At 52.2% G+C, this 18667-nt stretch overlaps 1 protein-coding gene across 5 annotated transcripts in view; it reads left to right on the forward strand.

The window, feature by feature from the left end:
- The window catches only part of RNF213 (ring finger protein 213), a 99360-nt gene that overhangs the window by 61376 nt on the left and 19317 nt on the right, over nucleotides 1-18667 (forward strand). For all 5 annotated transcript variants that reach the window (XM_019735541.3, XM_019735542.3, XM_074319384.2 and 2 more), the window contains 19 exons: nucleotides 83-202; nucleotides 730-875; nucleotides 1273-1420; nucleotides 1537-1675; nucleotides 3279-3470; nucleotides 4263-4408; nucleotides 5319-5473; nucleotides 6605-6805; nucleotides 7137-7318; nucleotides 7769-7889; nucleotides 11040-11140; nucleotides 11240-11422; nucleotides 12116-12282; nucleotides 12379-12481; nucleotides 15389-15500; nucleotides 16040-16253; nucleotides 16499-16689; nucleotides 17529-17651; nucleotides 18490-18600. In XM_019735541.3, coding sequence (XP_019591100.3) covers nucleotides 83-202; nucleotides 730-875; nucleotides 1273-1420; nucleotides 1537-1675; nucleotides 3279-3470; nucleotides 4263-4408; nucleotides 5319-5473; nucleotides 6605-6805; nucleotides 7137-7318; nucleotides 7769-7889; nucleotides 11040-11140; nucleotides 11240-11422; nucleotides 12116-12282; nucleotides 12379-12481; nucleotides 15389-15500; nucleotides 16040-16253; nucleotides 16499-16689; nucleotides 17529-17651; nucleotides 18490-18600 — 2855 coding nt within the window. The remainder of the gene's footprint in view (nucleotides 1-82; nucleotides 203-729; nucleotides 876-1272; nucleotides 1421-1536; nucleotides 1676-3278; nucleotides 3471-4262; nucleotides 4409-5318; nucleotides 5474-6604; nucleotides 6806-7136; nucleotides 7319-7768; nucleotides 7890-11039; nucleotides 11141-11239; nucleotides 11423-12115; nucleotides 12283-12378; nucleotides 12482-15388; nucleotides 15501-16039; nucleotides 16254-16498; nucleotides 16690-17528; nucleotides 17652-18489; nucleotides 18601-18667) is intronic.

An 18667-nucleotide genomic window follows, 5' to 3' on the forward strand; every position in this document is an offset into this window, starting at 1 on the left:
TGTGCTCACCGGGATGTGTGGTGTATCACTGCCTGTGACAGAAGACACAGGGGATGACGCTGGGTGGCATTGCTCCCCACAGGGCTGTGGCAATCTGTGCACATCGACGACCTCCGGAGATCCACAGTCATGGTTTCGGATGTGACGAAGCTGCAGAAGGTGACCATCAGCCAGCTGTTTCATCCAGATGACACACCTGAGTGTAAGCCTTGAGGAAAAGTCTTTGGGGACGCAGGATGGCAGGAGTGGCAGCCAGGCGGAGCCCGGTGCTGTGGGGACAGGGCCACCATGCTTTTGTGCATCACCTTTCAGTCCTCGCCCCTGCCCCTCAGCTGCGGCTCAGCACGTGTTTTCTGAGCTGATGGATGGCAACTCCCGGGGCACCCCACACTGCTCTCCACAGCCACGCAAACGGCAGTATGTCCACGTGAACAAGTGGCTCTGTGGGTGCATGGGGCTGTGGAAGTGAGTGCCTGTGGCACGTGTCAGGTGGTTCCTGCATCGGCCGTCAGAGCCCAGGGTGGACATAAGGGGTTGCGCTGGAGGATCCCCTGAGTGGGCGAATGGGAGGCTGAGCCGCGTGCCCTTGGCCTCTCCTTGGGGGCCCTACTGGAGCAAGAAGCCAGGGATGCCTGCTGGCCAGTGCCCGGCACACAGCTCATGGGTGGTGTTGCCAGCGTCCCGGTCCGTCTTCTCAGCAGTAACTTGATGGTGTTGCTTCTGTTGCAGCTGAGAGGAGACCTGGGGCCCTTGGCAGCCATGAGGAAGCAATGGAAACAGAGACTGGAGAACCTGGGGAAGCACCTGAGCAGGACATGGAAACGGAATGTTCCGAGGCGATGGAAAGCGAGGCCTCTGAGCTGCGGAGAAGCCATGTGAGTTCCAGCTCTTTCTAGTCCCTGGGCCTCCCAGGGTGCTGCTGGGCCACCTGGGGAGCTTCACCCCTGCCACCCGGAGCCCGGGGAGCAGACAGCCGCACAGGGCTTAGCCTGGCTCCTTTCCCCTCCACGCTGCGAGCGTGGACGAATTAGCAGGACAGGGCCTGACAGGCTTTTCCTGCTGCCTCCTGGTCAGCCTCGCTCTGTGCCTGGACCCCTGCCTGAGTCCCGAGCACGCAGTGGCTCTAAGAGGAATCGTGCCAGTGGACGGCGGTGCAGGCCCCGGCGGCAGCCTTGCCCGGGGGCGCCGCACGCGCCGCGAGGGGCCCCGTCTGCCAGGCTGGGCTTCCCACGCGGGCGGGGCTGACCGGAAGCTGCCTGTCTCCCTGGACAGACGCGCATCCTGGACACCAGCAGCCTGCTGCGCAGCTGCGTGCAGAGTGCCGTGCGCATGCTCCGAGACCAGCACGAGCGGTGCCAGCGCAGCGTGCGGCGGGTGGAGCTTCTGCTCGGCCTCTTAACCGAGGAGGACGAGCGCGCAGGTAGGGGCCCCGTGGCCGGGCGCCTCCGCCCCGTCTGGAGCTTCGCCTTCTCGCTGGGCTGGGCGGCACGGGGCCGTGGCATCCCGGGAACTCACGTCCCCTCTGCTTTGTTGCAGCCGCTTTCTTACAAGTCGCCAAGGTGCGCCTCCACGACCTCTTAAAGAAGCAGGAAGACAGCTACCTGGTCAATATAAAGCAGTGGGTGGTGAGGGAGGCCTCCAACGCGGACGCTCTCCAGGAGGCAGGCACGTTCAGGTACCGTGAGGACCCTCCCGGAGGAGCTGCGGTGTGTGTGGCAGGGTGACAGGCCTCCCATGCACATGTCCCCTGCCCCACAAGGTCAGGGCGCCCAGATCTGTCTTTCTCTGAGCATTTCAAAGTGGCCTTTATTTTTCTCCCAAAAAAGTACAAGATGGTCTGGGTGGCGGTTCCGTGGGGGTTTGCCGACTCTTGTCTGCTTTTGTGTGTGATTAAAGTTTTTCATAATAACAACAACCACCCTTAAAAACTAGAATATCTGTTCTTCCAGGATGCAACGTTTGCCAGCGTGTCGCAAACCATAGAGACGGACGCTGTGTTAGGGCATTTGGCTCAGGAGGTGATACGCAGGCAGGGAAGAGAAAATGTCTTCCCGGGGCTCTGCTTCACTACAAAAATAAGACCCCCGAGAATTCCTTTGTAGCCAGTGGTCCTTTGTTTGTATAACAGTGACCCTTTTCTTTTGCCCTAGCCTTGTGGCCTGTGTGGCAGGGGAAGGAGGGGGTGCCCTGGATCCCAGGTGCGAGACTCTGCCCACCCTTCGTTGGCAGGGTCATCTTAGACCTTCCTCGCCGCTTTTGCTCCGGTCTCCTCATCTCTGAAGAAGTTTCTTGCACCCATAGGCCCCTTCCAGGTCCAGCCCCTTCGATGCCCATGGACCTGGCTTTGGGCGTCCGGCCCTTGTGCCGTTGGCGGGAGGGGTGGGAAGCAGCCAGAGTCGAATGGCCAGCAGGAGCTTATTACTGCGGTTTGGTGACTGCAGGGGCTTTTCTGCTTCTCTCTTTTTCTCTAACTATCCTTAATTTCTTTCCTGATGATACTTCCTGAGTAAGGAATTCTGTAAAATCAGATATGCCCTCAGTTACTCCTGTGGACTTTACTATTTAATTTTACATAAATACCTCTTTCACACCACTGCTTCAGTGACTCACCTTCCCATTTGCCAGGTATTCAGAGGGGTGTGGGTGTCCCACCTGTCACCACTCTGTGACTCACCGTAGCGCTGGGCCTGGCCCACCTCACCCCAGGTCAGGGGCGAGGTCTGAACAGCCTCTGAATCTAGCCATCAGAACTGCCCCCATTGAACTCACCTGTGTCAGGTGTCAGGTGTCAGGCAGAGCTCTGGAGCTGGCCGGTCCCCGACCACAGGCTGTGGGGACGAACTGGTCACCATCCACGTGTTTTGGACCAAAGTCCTTTGCCCTCTCAGGATTCAACAGTCCAAATCGTGATAGTCTTTAGACTTGGGTTTTCAGAATTCTCTCCAGTTTCCTAGGTACTATATACTTAAAAAACTTGAATGTATGTTTTTTTCTGTTTAAAATACAGCCTGCATTTCTTCCCCAATATTAACTCCCTAGCAATAGATTTCATATGCTTTACCACAAGAGTTTTGAAGTGAATTATAGATGATTGTTGTGTATAAATGTAATTATAACAACAGTGTCGTGTAGTTAATATAAGCAACCAAATTTATATATGTAAGTACTCAGGTCTAGTGTCCAAAACCAGCAACCACAACAACTGACTTCGGGATAACCGTGTGCTTTCCCACTGTGGTCTCACCTGGAACTGGGGGTGCCTCTCTCCTGCGCTGCAGGAACACCCTCTGGAAGCGCGTCCAGGGCGCCGTGACCCCTGTGCTGGCGAGTTTGGTCTCTGTCATCGACAGAGACGGCAACCTGGAGCTGCTGACCATGCCGGACTCTCCACCCTGGGTCAGAGACCTGTGGATGTTTATTTTCCGTGACATGAAGCTTCTGAACATTCCTCTCGTGGAGAACACCGCAAGGTGAATAGAAGAGTTTCTTTTCGTGGGAAGGAAAAACCCTCACGTAGCAGCACACATAATGTGATCCCCCAAGTGTGTGTGACGGGGCGTGGGTGCTGAGTTTAGACTCACGTGGAAACTGGCTCGTTTTGCCGCCAAAGGGTTGTGACGTCACAATACAAAGGGGATTTCACTGACGCCCTGAGAATTCTTTGCTTCCTCCTTTGCTGTCCTCGTGTCTACGTTCTCCGAGCACAGCAGACTGACGCTGATGTGGTCTGTGTCGTCCTGGCCTCACCAGGGAAGCCACATCAGGACACCCTTGTGACTCATGTGCTTCCCTGCTGGGACCCGCTCCCTGTCCTGGACATTGCGATGGGCTCAGCTGGCTTCCCAAAAGCGTCCTGTTTGGATTTCAGGGAGCTTCAATTCTGGGGTGTACGTTAATAAAGAATATGCATGTTAAGTGGAATTCTGAATCACTGGTAGACACACTTATTTAGAAGACAAGACACTGCTGGTCGTGAGAGACCCACTCTCCTAAGTCGTGTTCTGTCCACACAGGGCAAGGCTAGGTCCAGGCTCCCTAAGACCTGCCTCCCTGCCGTGGTCTCTGTTTGTGTTGTCTGTAAAAAAGATTCCTTGATAACTGCAGCCCTGGGCTGTCACACGGACCAGTGGGCTGCCTTCGTAGCCTTTAGAGCGCCCCGTGCTTGTGGGTTGAGACGAACGGCCCTCAGTGGTGACCGCTGTCTTGCGTCTTGAGTGACTCCTCACTAATCATACTCTTTGTCCTCATTTGCGCGACTGCAGATCCAAAAGTGAGATGTCCTACATCCTGGTGCACCACCACATGGACCTGCCGGAGAACGTCTACAACACCGTCCCTTTCAGCTGGAGAATCAGGGACTACCTGGAAGAGCTCTGGGTCCAGGCTCAGTACATCACAAACGCTGAAGGTGAGCGCGTTCCGGCAGCAAGAGAACCCCATGCACTGTGTGTGGTGGTCATTCCGATCCTGGAGCCCTTGGACCGCCGGGCCACCGGGACCTCGGACGTGTTCTCAGTTGGGCCTTTCTCAGTGACTGCCAGTGACGAGAGTAGAGGATCTTTGTCCAAGCTTACTGGCCGAGGTCCTTCTGGACCCCGTGGCACCTTGCTGTGCTGTCACATGCCCAGTCGTTTGGCCATCCGCGTTCCAGGACATCCATCCCATTGGGGAAAGTCATCTTTCATACGTGAAAGAATCTTTGCAAAGTTTACTTAGAAGACTGCCATAAAAAGATACAGGTCAGGACACTTGAACATGAACTTGTTTTTCTGTGTAAGCAGCATCCGCCCCATGTTCTGAGTAAATTCAAAGCAGTCTCTGTGCAGAGGAAAGCGTGTTTCTCTGTGTGAAAGCCAGACCCGAAGCCGCCCTGCTCTTCCTTCCATGATGGCATGTTGCCTGGGGCAGCACCCCATCCCCGGGAGGCTTGTCTTTCTGGATGGAACAGCACATGACCATGACCCTGAAGAGCACCCCAGGCTATGGCCCTGGGGCTCTGAAGCACATTGGCTTGACAGACATAAAACTCGGTCTCTGTCAGATCGTTTTGTCCCTCTGGGGCTAGCTATGTTGTTTGTGGCCGACATGTATCGTCACTTCTGCCTTTGGGTCTGCCATCCCCCTGGGACGATAAATAGCTAACATGCCTAGAAATGAGCGTGACTTCAGGACCGCGCCTCCCCATTGGCGTGAGCTGTGTTGGGCAGAACCTGGCCCTCTCACGGTCTGGCCCTCACTGCGAGAGGCTGAGGGTCTGGCTGTAAGGGAGGAGCCAGGACTGTGCCCTCACCCCCAGCCATTCTTGGGCCCCCCTGCAGGACTGTCAGGCAGGCTCGTGGGCATCTTCCAGCAGACTCCCCTGGGCAGGTTCCTTGCCGAGCTCGGTGTGGAGCAGCAGCGGGAGCTCCTGCAGTGTTACATGAAGGACTTCCTCGTCATGACCATGAAGGTGTCCTCTGGGATAGAGTTGGAGGTAAACACCGGCTGGGGCGGCATGGAGCTGGGCTGGATGCAAACACAGGGCTCTCTTCCACGTCAAGGCTGGGGCGGTGTCTTGGAGCAGAGCGTGGTCTTGGGGGGGCACTGGTGTGGGTCAGTGCTGCCCCCCCCAGCCCCTACCCCAGCCTGGCCTCCTAACACATGGAGCTTTTCATGAACATGACAAAGACCTCGGTTTTCCTATAACATGTTCTTTTCAAATGTTTAGTTTTTCTTGGAGAAAATTAGGTAAATATTTAACTGACCATTACATGGTCACGATAATAAAGGAAATTTCAATGGAAAGAATACTTCTACCTAAAGTTTCCAAACTTCAATACATAAAAAATGAAAGTGACGAATTTGAGAACATACAACTGATATAATTAAGGGTTAATAATTCTTAGGAAGCAATAATTTTAAAAAATGTGTGAAAGTTATAAACCAACGATTCACAGACATCCAGAAAACACTGGTAAAACTGCTCAGCCTCACTAGTGAGTCAATAAAACGAGCAGTTTTTAGAGACTGTCCTTAACTCTCCCTACGGCAAAGCTGGTTTTTAAAAAAGGGCAGAAGTTCCTCCATTACCAACAGCTGTGAACTAGCATGGAGCTTCTGGAAACCGCCTGCAGGAGGAACTGACAACCTGACAAAGTCTGAACGGGTGATTCTGTCCTGAGAACGTGATTGGCGATGTGGGCAAATATTTTAGCCCCAGAAATGTTCTTTTTAGCTTTGTTTCTAAAAAATGGAACATTAGAAACAATTGAATTGTCCAGAACTAAGGGTTGGACAAATTAGAGTATGGCCATTTGATGGATTTCGTGCAACCATTAAAAAACAATGTTCTTCAAATACTTGTAACAATAGAGAAAAGTTCATAAGGTTAAGTGGAAAAAAATCAGGACTATACTGTGATCCTAATTTGGGGACAGTCGGGAGGAGGGGTTTGAATATAAACATGCCGAGAGGGGACCCCACCAAGAAGTAAACCAGGGGTAATAGTAGTGTGCATGAGTTTTGATTTTCTTTTTTGTCGTTTTTGAATAGTTCTAATTTTCCACGGGGAAAAAAAAGTGTGTGTAATTTACAAATAAATGCTGAAAGCTCGGTTTTCATCCAGTTTCTGCAGATGGCTCTGTGGTCCTGCATCAATCAGCTGAAAGCAGGAAGCCCAGAGGAAGAGATCTCCTTGCCCTGGGTGCACCTTGCCTTCCAGCATTTCAGAGTCCGGCTCCAGAACTTCTCCAGAATTTTTACCATCTGCCCCCCAGTTCTGGACAGCCTAACCTCAGCCGTCACGGACGTGGCAGGATGTGAGATGGTATGGCCCCTCTGGGGACTCTCAGTGCTGACAGCCTTGCTCGCACGGGTGGGAGGGTGCTCCCATCGTTCCCCGGGGAGGGACAGCTTACAGGCCATGCTCCAAAGGGGAGACTGCTTCACGGGGCACATGTGTCAGCACAGCTCAGAGATGCTAAGAGCACAGTTAACAAGTGCTTCCTGTATTGCAGACAATGAAGATGAGCTTCCGAGTGTGGAACATGAGGACATGCAGGGCTAACAGCCGGGGCCCCAGGACTTAGGATTAGGGCAGCCAGAGGGGCGGAGTGGGGGGCGCTGCTGAGTCACAGGCCTGCTCTCTGTCTCCCCAGAATCTGGATGTGTTTGCTGCAATGGCCTGCACTGAGCTGCTGACAAGGGACCTCCTAAAGCCCAGCCCCCAGGCTTGGCTACAGATGGTGAAGAACCTCTCCATGCCCCTGGAGCTCCTGTGGTCCGACGGGTACCTGCCAGCCCACGCGGCCATGTCCGGAACTGTCACCAGAGAAGTCAGGTGAGACCCAGGAGCCCGGCCCTCGCTGGGCCCTTCCACACATGCTCACCGGTTACCTGCGGAGTCCTGGGCACATGAGACATTCCTGCCACAGGAAGGGGCCCTTTCCTCATGCACGCCCTTCCCATCTGTGGAGCCTCACTGAAGGTCAGGCCGCACGTCGATGCCGGACACAGAGGAGAAGAGACTGCATTTAGGGAGTGCACAGAGTGACGGGGGTCCCGTGGGAGGAGTGCTGTGACAGCAGGGCAGGCGGGGGGGGGGTACACCCTCAGCACAGCCGTGGGGTGGGGGCGAGGCCTGTGCCGTGAGTGCGCCTCAGCAGTGCGGCCAGGGTGCGCGGAGCACGTGGAGGGCAGGAAGCGGGCCCCGAGGGCTCAGACCCGCTCTGCCCTGCCTTCACCGAACGCGCTCGCTCGCAGTTGAGTGAGTGGCACCCGCTCTTGACAGAACCCACTGGAATCGCATTTTCTCCGTCGCGCTCTTCGTGGAGCACGTCCTCCTGGGGACCGAGAGCCAGATGCCGGAGCTGTGCGAGCTGGTGACCGAGTATGTCCTCTTACTGGACAAGGTGAGTGGTCCGGCTCATCTCCAGGATGAAGAACAACTGAAGCACAGCCTGACACTCGTGTCCGGGTCGCAGCGTGTGCCCTTTCAGCTTCGACAGTTTTATTTAGAAGTGCACAGGAACGGGGTTTCATCACACGGGCCATACATTTCCCGTGTTCAGTTGTTCCACTACGTACCCTCTCCTGAGTGCTGTCAGGCCATAGCATTTCATAGACACGACTCACGCTTACGAAACCTTTGGGAAGGCCGCAGGAGGCGGCTCCACCCGGGCTTCCAGTGGCCTCAGCCCAGCAGTGTGGCCTCTGGGGAGCTGGCCAGTGCTGTCTCGGTGGGGAAGATGGTGGTGCCAGGGAATGACGCTGGGGTTGGGGACTTCTGAACACAGTGCTGTCTGCGAGTGGGACCAAGGGAACAGGAAGCCCTATGCTTCTGCCCCTTGATCCCCTTTATAAAGCTAGTGACACGGGACAGCGCCCCTGCAGGAAAAGTCACCACCTCTGTGACCATGCTTTCAGCAACGATGGCCACTCAGTAGGAGACGGCCTCCGCCTCACTCTCCCCGGGAACTAAACCGGAGCCTTTCCAGCAGCGTTAGCTGTCCAGCCTTGGCGATGCAGAGCGTGCTACAGAGGCTGGCATGGGCACTAGGTACCAGTCTCCTCCCACGTGACCAAAGTTCCAATGGCAGAAGCAAGGTGTCAGCCTGTTTCTCTCCCCGAGAACTCAGTGAGCTGCAGCAGTCCAGGTGCTGTACCAGCTGCCCCGGGGCAGGCGCCCGAGCTCCTGTCTTGTCCCTTTCTTGTCCTGAATACACAGCTTCCACCTTGTGGTCTGAAGGGGCCCTTTCTGCTGTCTCAAGCTGTGGGATGGAAAGAACGGGCAGTGGAGGGCACACCCATTCCAAGAACACAGGCAGGACACGCACAGCTCAGTGCCCTGGACTTGTCACGGCCTCAGCTAGCTGCACGGGCTGCAGACTCTCGAGTGGCCTGGGCCCACATAGCACTTAGAGGGCTTTTGGTAGAAAAAGTGGAGAAAGGCGCTCTGCCACCCCACCCGCCACGCAAATACCCGTGACCACCTTTCCCACACGGACACTGAGAGCCTCTGTCCAGTCACACAGTCTCACCAGATGTTTTGCTGCAGAGCAGAAGGGCATCAGCATTGCAGTCCAATGTCCGCACCCTTTCCATCCACTGTCCCACCACGAGGCCACAGCCATTATTTCTGGGGTGAAATATACGTAACAAAATTTATCATTTAACCACTTTTCGGCGTGCAGCTCAGTGGCATGAAGCACATTCGCCGTGTTACATACATATCCGCCCACCACCCATCCCAACAACTCTCCCATCTTGCAAAATTGAAACCCTGTCCCCATTAAACAAGGACTCCCATCCCCCTGCCCCAGCCCCTGTAGCTTCTAATCTGTTTCTGTGTATGAGTTTGACTCCAGTTTGTCCTTTTGTGACTGATTATTTCACTAACATGAGGTCTTCAGAGTCATCCACATCGCAGCCGGTGTCAGAATGTCCTTCCTTTGGAAGGCTGAGTGACATTCCACCATGTGGATGGACCACACTGTTCATCCATCATCTGACGATGGTCATTTAGGTCGTTGCCACCTTTTAGCGACCGTGAGTAGTGCTGCTGCAGACATTAGTGTACAGCGTCTGTTTGCCTTGACTCCCTGCTTTGAATCCTTTGGGGTCTATAGCCAGCAGAAGAGTTGCTGGGTCATATGGTAACTCGGTTTAATTTTTTGAGTACCCACCAGACTGTTTCCACAGTGGCTGCCCGATTTGACACCCCCACCAGCAGTGTACGAGGGTCCATTTCTCCACATCCTGCCAACACTCACTCTCTGTGTGTTTATAATAGCCTGCCTTCCTAACGTGGCTGAAGTCGGGTCTCGTGGCTGTGATTTGCGTTTCCCTAGTGATGGGGGCACCTTCCCCTGTGCTCATTGCACATTTATCTTCTTTGGAGACATATCTATTCAAATCCTTTGTCTGGCTGTTGATGAACGAATCAAATTTAGCAGGATATTAAAAACACGTATTATTTCAAAGTAAAAGAATCCTGGGAATTCAAACATAGCTCAAAATCATAAAATCTACGAATGGCATCAGTTACATAACAAGAGATAAACCCTAAATGATAATCTCAAGATACAGAGAAGCATTTGATAAAAGCTTCTGGAGCTTCTGAAGCGTTGGAAAAAAGATGCTCTTGGCCAACTAGAAATAGAAGGGGACTCTCCCTAAGCTGGTAATGCCCAAGGGTATACATAATATAAACATCTAGTGCAAATATCATGTCGGAACACAAAATTCCAGAAGCACACCCATTAAGCTGTCTTGTATCCCTGCAGGTGTACATTTTCTATCTGTCAAGTATATACCCTAGAGCAGTTTCCTATTGGTACTCAAGCACATGGAAGCATGTTGGGTACAGAATGGTTCGTATTTGCAAACATTTGAGAACGTTCTAAATACCCACCCATGAAGCGGAAAGCAGTTCCCTTGCATATTCCTCTGTGCTGTGGGTACCCGGACAGCAGTTCGCATGAATCGTCTTGGCCTATGCACACCAGTGAGAAGAGCAAGTTGCAGACACTCAGAGACAGGGTGAGATCCCTGAGTCAAACCTCAGAAGCACTCAGAACAGTCACAGCATCCATGCGTGCATACAGGCTCCTCTCTGGCGAGGGGAGGGATACACTTGGATTGCAGCTGTATCCATAGCATTTGGTTTCTTTAAGAGACGATCTAAGCAGATATTCCAAAAATGCTAAGATTGCTTAAAGCGTGGTGGTAGACACACAGGTGGCTGTTATGTTATCATTTCAAGTTTGAAATCTGGTGGGAGGAGGGAGGCAGACCGTAAAAACAGAGGAAGAGGGGAAATGGGAAGCTGAGAATGTCGTCCTCCCCAAAGCAGCATAATCACAGCATTCAGCGTTAAAGAAACTGCCACCCAGCACAGCCTTACCCCGTGAACAGACACGGCAGTCCCGCTGCGCATGTCAGCAGCTGGAGAGCCAGTGGAGGGTGTGTTTGTTGCCCTGGGGGTTACACTCGCCTTGCCTGGCTGCCCTATGCCCTCCTCACTGCTAATCCGTTTCCTGGTCACTGCCTGTCTCCTTCAGTGTCTGCAAGAGAACTCTGACTTGAAGACCTACCGACCTTTTGACGCCGTGATGACTACTCTTTGTGAATGCAAGGACAAGGCCAGCAAGACCTTCACCCGGTGAGAGCTTTGCTTTGGGGTCCACGAGGGGCCGAAGTCTGAACCTTTGGTATTTGTAGCGTCTCGGCTTCAACACTGACTCCCGTTCTTGGATCCTAGGTACGGGGTTCAGCCATGCCCCATCTGCCAGGGAGACGCGCAGGACCCTGTCTCCCTGCCCTGTGACCACGTCTTCTGCCTGGGCTGCATCAGAACCTGGCTCACCGTGGGGCAGATGAGGTGCCCCTTGTGTTTAACCGACTTGCCAGACAGCTTCACTCTTGAGGTTTCTCAAGAGAACAGGTAAACCGCCCTTTCTCTCTCTCTCGTTCTTCTTTTGCTCCCTGTTTTTGCAAATCCAGTGTTCAGAGATAAAAACCTCAGATAACCTGACTGCTGCAACTGTCCTAAGAGACTGTCATAAACATCTAGTGTCTCCAAATGATTATCTGCCCGACATGCATGTGTGTGGATTTGGGGGACAGTGAAATTTGAGGAAATACATCGGGAAGGCATAAATAAAGCCACCATGAGAGACCCAAAGAATTGTGATGCGAGTGGTTTGCCCTCTTGCTCTGTAGCTATTTATGCGGTAGGACCCGAGGGTGAAGCCGGCTGTGGGCCAGCCAAGTGCTTTTTGGGGCCGGTAGGTACTGTGAAGGGGATGTCCGTGGGCTTAGCCGACCTCGGCGTGTTCCGGAAGTGGTTGCTATTCCTCCCCCTTCCTCCTTCTGAGGCCCCCGAGAAGGGAGCGTGAGCGAGCCAAGCCGGGCAGATGGGGCCTCTGACACTTGTGGAGAGGAAGTGTCGCTGGCTGGTCCCCTCTAAGTGTCCCCAGAGAGAAGCGTGCCCTTCTCAAGACCAGCTCTGATTAGTGGGAGGAGATGCCTGCATCTTTCTATTTAAAAAACCGAAATGCTATCCACATCCCAACGGGTTCTGGAAGGAGGGACTGACCCACAAGCCTTCTGACCATGGTTTTCAACCCTTCCCAAGGGACGCCATTGAGAAGCATGCCCGCTTCCGACAGATGTGCACGAGTTTCTTCGTGGACCTGGTGTCCACCATGTGCTTCAAAGATAGCTCGCCACCGCAGAAGGACGTGGTCGAGGCCCTGCTGGCCTTACTCTTCATACAAAAGAAGCTCTTAGATCCTTCCCAGGGTAAGTTGCTTTCTTCTGAGGGACCTAGAAACCCAGTTCCTAGCTCCCTTTTGTACGTGTGAGGTGAACAACAAGCTTTCCTTTTTCTGGTTTCAGAATGGCGTGAACACACCAAGTCTCTCTCTCCATTCAGCGACGACGTCGTGGATAAGAATCCTGTCATCCGCTCTGTGGTCCTGAAGCTGCTTTTGAAGTACAGGTCGGTCGGCATAGCAATGTGGTGGGGCTTTTCCAGGCGGCCTGGCTCCTCGTGTCCTCACTGGCTTTTTCTTCGCTGCTGAGCATTCTTCGCAGGACTGGTAGCTATGTCATGATTTGGGGAGGCTTCTTCAGTGAGAGACCACCGGCCTGATTTATCTGTGTTGCTTGTGTGTTGGCTGTGCTCACACGTGGGCGGATGAGTTCGCCGTAGCCACAGGTGCACTGTTGGGAAAAAGAAAGCAGGTGGCGGGGACTCCCGAGGCAGGAGTGTGTGGCCAACCTCGGTGCCGTGGCTCCCGAGGTGCATGAGGCTCAGGATGATAACTTGGAATATTCCCTCACCCTTGCTGTCCTCGATGGCCTTTGTTTCAGCTCCTAAATGGCTCGGGTTCTGGAAATGGATAGAGAAGCCCAGATGGTGTCGAATGATGCTATTTTAGAAAATTCTTAGAAAGCCATCAATATTCAGAAGGCTTCTTTCAGAAAGCACTGGGTACATGCAGCCAGCGCTGTCTCGACAGAATTTGCTTTGAGGTGTTGGCAAAATAAAGATGGCTGCAAGAAAAGTTCTAACAAACAATTCTTTCTGACATAAATGTCCAAACGCAGACATAGACTAGAGATTAGAGTGACACGTGACGTGGACCTGCTGCATCTGTGTCCACGGACGGGCCATTTTGCTTTTTTTTCATCGTTTATGTTAAGCAGGGTTCCTGAAGGATTTTCACGTAAAATGCCCTTAAACTATATTTTATTACAGAACCAGCATCTTATTGTACCTTCAAATGGCTTTTAAGGTTTGTACGTAAAGGGTTGACTTGAGATCTGAAAAGAACCTCTTTTGATGTTGTTTTTATTAACTTTGATTAGTGTGTGAAATCTGTATTCGTTTGAATTCGCTCAGAAAAATGGAAATGCAGTTGTTGGCATTCGGACCTAGAATGACGTGTAGTGTCGACCCATTAACAGTCGAAACAGAATACTTAACAGGGCAGATGCTTTGTTCTGAGGTATTCAGAGACTAAACAGTGCAGAACTGATTTTAAAGTAAAAATCTTGAGACATAAGACAAATTTGAAAACCTGCACTGTCATTCTGTAGAAATAGTGCTTCTGTCACTGCGTTGCTTTTGTAGTTTGAGTATTTTTGTGTGTATTGAGAACTAATTTGTTTGGATTTACAGTTAGTTTGTGGAAGTGCAGACGTCAGCTCTCTGGGCAGACCCGTGCGACAAAGTGGACGAGCCCACTGGCTGAGCACGGCTCCCCACCCCCAGCCCAGGCCTCCACAGGGCTGGCTGTGTGTGGTCTGGACACTTGAAGGCAGACCAGTCACACCCTTTGGTCACGTCTCAGGTCACGGAGTGTGGACTCCACCTGTTAGACAGGGTGTCAGCAACACCAAGGACAGCATCACCTGTGGTGATTGTATTGCGCTAGTATCAGGGTTCCCACAGTGGGAGTCCCCGAGGTCACAACTATTTGTTAAATAATATTAGATGTGATTTGCCTTTTTTGACATGTTGGTGTCTGCAGTGACGTTACTGAAGCATTGACGGGTGACACTGCTGGCATCGTAGCACGATGACAACTGTGTAGGACAGAACCGTTCTTTTCTTCGTCGCCGCACAGTTGTAGTGTGAAAAGCGTCAGTTTTGCTGAAGAATGTCCTTGATAAAGCTATAAAAATGATTAGTTTGACACAATCTCAGCTCGTGCGGGTAAGACTTTTTAATATTCCGTTGAAGCCAGAAGTACACACAGACCCGGGTGATCCTGGGGACGGTCACACTCACAATTGCTAAGTTAAGCGCCGAACGGGCCACTCTGTTCTCAGACTTGCAGCCGTACGTGAAAGAATGGCCGACAGCCTGCAGTTGTTCAGATCTGGCGTCGTCTTGAAAACAACGGCCGCTGTTGGTTGTTCATGATCAAATTCATGCTTTTAAGCAAAAATTGAAATTTTTGCAGAACTTGTATCCCCTCCCATGAGCCTGTCAGCTTTCTAATCTTGTGAACACTTTTTGATGGCATGGGTGGAGAGGTTTTTAAAAATACATTGTGGAATGAAAATGTCAACATTTTCAAGAGCTGTAGGCATAGCTCAGTGAACCAATATTTTCCGAATGACCAATGCTTGATGTCACAAATTCATGTGTTTGTCAGAAAAATACTCCATTTCTGAAGTGCCTGATAGACCATTTGATGTAATGTAGTTCACTGTGGAAATTACATTGATATGGTTTCAGATAACATATTGCAACTAACCTTTCGAAGTGATCCACTTGTCCAGTTTTATGGTAGTGTCACGAAGAATATCCACAATTTCCAGAAAGATTGTCAAGACATTTCTCCTTTTTCCAACTTCATAGCATGTAAGCAGATTTTCTTCAGACGCTTCAGTGTCAGCGTGAGCAGCTGAGCGTGAGCAGGTCTGAGGGCCTGGCTGGCGTCTGTCACACAAGGTGCTTGAGGCACGAAGCACAAAGCCATGCCTCCTACCAAGTCATTTTAGTTCTGGAAAATGGTTTATTTTTTAATGTTATTTGTTTTAACATGCAATGGGTTTGTCATTGTTATCTTAGATGAGCTGATAATTTCTAAGACTGTAAATATCAGGAGATACGACCCAGGAAACAAAAGCGGAAACAAAAGCTCTTCGGGGTTCTCAGTAATTGTTAAGACGGAAGGAGTCCTGAAGCCCACAAGGTGGACACCTGGTCAGAAATAGGACATTTTGTGTTCCTCCAATACTGTGCTGACATATTTTTAATAAGATCAGTTACAAACTATAAGTACATATGTATGTATGGATGGATGAAGAAAAATAGGTATTTTTTTTTTCCTTCCGGCAAAATGAGTTTCTAGACCTGAAATAAACAGGTGCAATGTTTCTCTTCCCACAGCTTCCATGAAGTGAAAGATTACATTCAGGCTTACTTGTCCCAGTTAGAAGAGAAAGCGTTCTTGACTGAAGACAAAACGGAGCTGTACGTTCTCTTCAGCAGCTGTCTGGAGGTAAGCTCGCCGCCCCTACGTGTCCTTTGCAAACTGTACGTACTGCGTGGTGCATGCAGTGGAAAAGTGCTTCTGAAAATTCGCAGAATACAATTTTAAGCGGTACAGTTAACAGATGCTGCGTTCCATGCAGGAAAAAAAAATCAGGTTTCAAAAACTTAGCTTCTGCCATTGTATATATTGTCATCTGTGTGCATGAGAGAAGGAAAAACGGGCTGGAAGGACAGTGCTTACTGTCTCCAGGTGGAGATACTAGGAATCCTTCTCATTTGTAGTTTCCATAGTTTTGTTACTTCCAAACATGTTACAATGCATCTGAAACAATTACATTGTACACGATGTTTTCCCCATAGGCTTTCTTTTTCCCCTCTTTGTTGCCCCTAAAGTAAAAAGGGATATTTCCGATTCAAAACCTTTACTCACACCTACAAAGTGTTCTTTATTCTCCACGGTCACACTGTGAGAAGTTTGGAGGCTTGGGGGCTCGCACATTGAGAAGAGGAAGAACAGCCTTTGCTTCCTGGTCCTTTGTTCCCCAGGATTCGATCCATGAGAAGAATAGTGCTTTCTCCACGAGTGACGAACTGAAGTACCTACGGGACGAAGGTCACTTCCTTAGCACTTACCCGTCAGGGAGACGTGGCGGCCCAGCCCCTAACGAGGCTTCAGTTGAATACCTGCGAGACACGGCCAGGATCCGCCTCTGCCTTGACCGGGCATCTGACTTCCTCTCTGAGCTTCGGGATGGCTCAGGCAAGCCTTCTGCCCCTTCCTTTACATCCAGCCTAGAGAGCCCAGTATTCAGAAATTCGGGAAGTACAGGAGACTGGCTCTCAGAATAGTACTGGTCCGCACCACGGCCCCTTTCTTCTCGACTAGTGTTTTGCTCTGAATTCCTCGCGTGGGCCCGTGCTGTTTTACCAGCTTCATGCTGAGACAGTTGGCTGACGGATATCCTAGCCCCCAGTCACTCGGCCCTTTCTCCTTGAACTCTGCAGACATGGCCCAGGAGAAGCAGCGTTATCTGCGGCAGGTTGAGCACTTCTGCACCCAGGTGAAGAACGACTGGTACCGAGTGTACCTGGTGAGGAAGCTGACGAGCCAGTGCGGGATGGAGTTCGTGCAGAGTCTCTCCCAGCAGGGCCACCCGGCTCAGTGGGTGTTTCCCCAGGAAGTCCTTGCACTGCAGGTAAGAAGCGCACGCCTGGCGTCCTCAGGTGCGGCTGCCCCTCCTCCGGCACCCCACCCACACCCGCGAGTGGGCGCTGCTGCCCCTCTGCTTCCCCTCCCTGCTCATCTCCTGTACCCGCTAAGGAAATGCGTGCGTCTAGTCTGCTGCTCTTTCTCTGCGCTTTAGTCTCTTCCATCCAGCTCGTGATCGTCTTTAAACAGCCGACCACCTGGGAAAGGTGTGTGCGTGCTTCTGTCCGCCATCAGCCTGCACAGTTTGTTTAGGCGTCATTCCGGTCGAGTGTGACACAGGCAGAGCCAAAGAATGCTCAGTGGCTTTTGCTCTCAGCAAATTGAAAGTTTCCGGCTTGCAGGAAGTCCTTTTTACCTCAAGGGGGAAGAGCGAGGACTAGGGATGACAGGATGAAGTCGTTTTGGCTTCAGGGCCTCTCACTGGTCCTTTCCTAGTGCTCAGAAATGAACACACTCTTACTGTCCTGGGTTACAGAAATGTTACTACAAATTCTGGCTTTCGGGGACTGCCAGTTGGAGCTTAGGGCTCACAGAGTGGGAGCCGCCTGGCCGTTGGTGCTCTGCTTTGAGTGGAGAAAGAAAGTGGCTGTCAGGGTGGCCCTGCCTCCTCCGTCTAGGGTTTCACCCACCCACCCTCTTCATGCGGCCGGAAGAAGTGTCGCCACACAGCACAGACCGTCCCGCCTCAGCCAGACCGGGGGTCCCAGTGCAGTGTCTGTGCACCTCTAAGGAGCACCTGCTTTCTTCACCTGTCTGGATGGTTCTTTGCTAAACCGTGTCCCGCCGTCCCCACCATGATTAACGCCTGTGCTCCTGGGGTTGCAGAGGGATCAGCCGAGCCAGATGGACCGGTACCTGGTGCACGGACACGAGTACAAGACTCTCCGTGAGGCCGTGGGCAAAGCCATCCTGGAGGGCAAGCCCCAGGCGATCGTGACAGCTCTCGAGGTAGGACAGGCTCAAGGCTCCTCCCTGCGAAGGGGCAGCCCTCAGAGCACGCGTCTCCTTGTTTGTGTCAAAGCAGGCAGTGCGAGGGATACAGGGTGACATCCTGCGTCGAAAATACACAGGCAGACGCCCTTGGCCTCCACGGGCACGCCCGGCCGGACCAGGAGAGCAACAGTCGAGTTGGAGGCATGGGTTTGCTCGGTCTCGCTGACCTGCCAAGGCAATGAGTATGAGCAGGTCCCTTCTGATATGTTTATAGCCATTGCTTCCTTTGAGACCCTGCGGATACTACTTCCTCCAAGGTTACTCTGGTACGAGATGTGCTGGCACGACCAGCAGCATTCACACCTGTCGTAATCCTGTGATGCCCGTTGTGAGTGTGTGCAACCTCTGTGTGTGTGTGTGTTTTAGGAAAGATGCAGGGTTTGCAGACTCTGATCTTTAAAAAGTGTTCTGCTCTTGCTTCCTTTTTGAGCTCCTTGACCTTGGCCTTGGGAATAGAACGAACACTCTATCTCTGCTCAGGAGAAGGTTCCAGGACCACAGAAGTCGTCACAAAGAGACTAGGTGGTGACTGCCGTGACTTTTGCCACGAGAGCTCTGATAGACATGCACTGAGTTTCATGTGAGACAGTTTGAGGAACCGCGCAGCCTCGGAGCTGTTGCCAGAAGATAGTTGGAGGTGCAGGGTCCAGGTGTCCAGGGCTTAGGAAAGGCCCCCACTCGCCCCCGTTTGGGGCTGACCCACGCTGCACATGCCCATGCAAACCCCACGGCTCTGCTCTTGCCTACGATATGTGACTGTGCAAAGTCTCACTTGGTGTCCTTGCCTTCCCAGGCCTGCAGGAGCTCCACGACGCAACAGGCGGTCTACTTCCTGTTAGCACTTTATAGAGAGGTGGCCACGCTGTACAGGTCTCACAACGCAAACCTGCACCCTAAGCCGGAGGTGAGTGTCCGCCTCCTGGGCTGTGGTCGTGGGCCCAGGGTTTGGAGGGACTTTTGTGAAAGGAAGT

The sequence above is a fragment of the Rhinolophus sinicus genome, chromosome 12 (genome assembly GCF_057876585.1).
Source record: "Rhinolophus sinicus isolate RSI-liver-muscle chromosome 12, RSI-T2T, whole genome shotgun sequence".
NCBI lineage: Eukaryota > Metazoa > Chordata > Mammalia > Chiroptera > Rhinolophidae > Rhinolophus > Rhinolophus sinicus.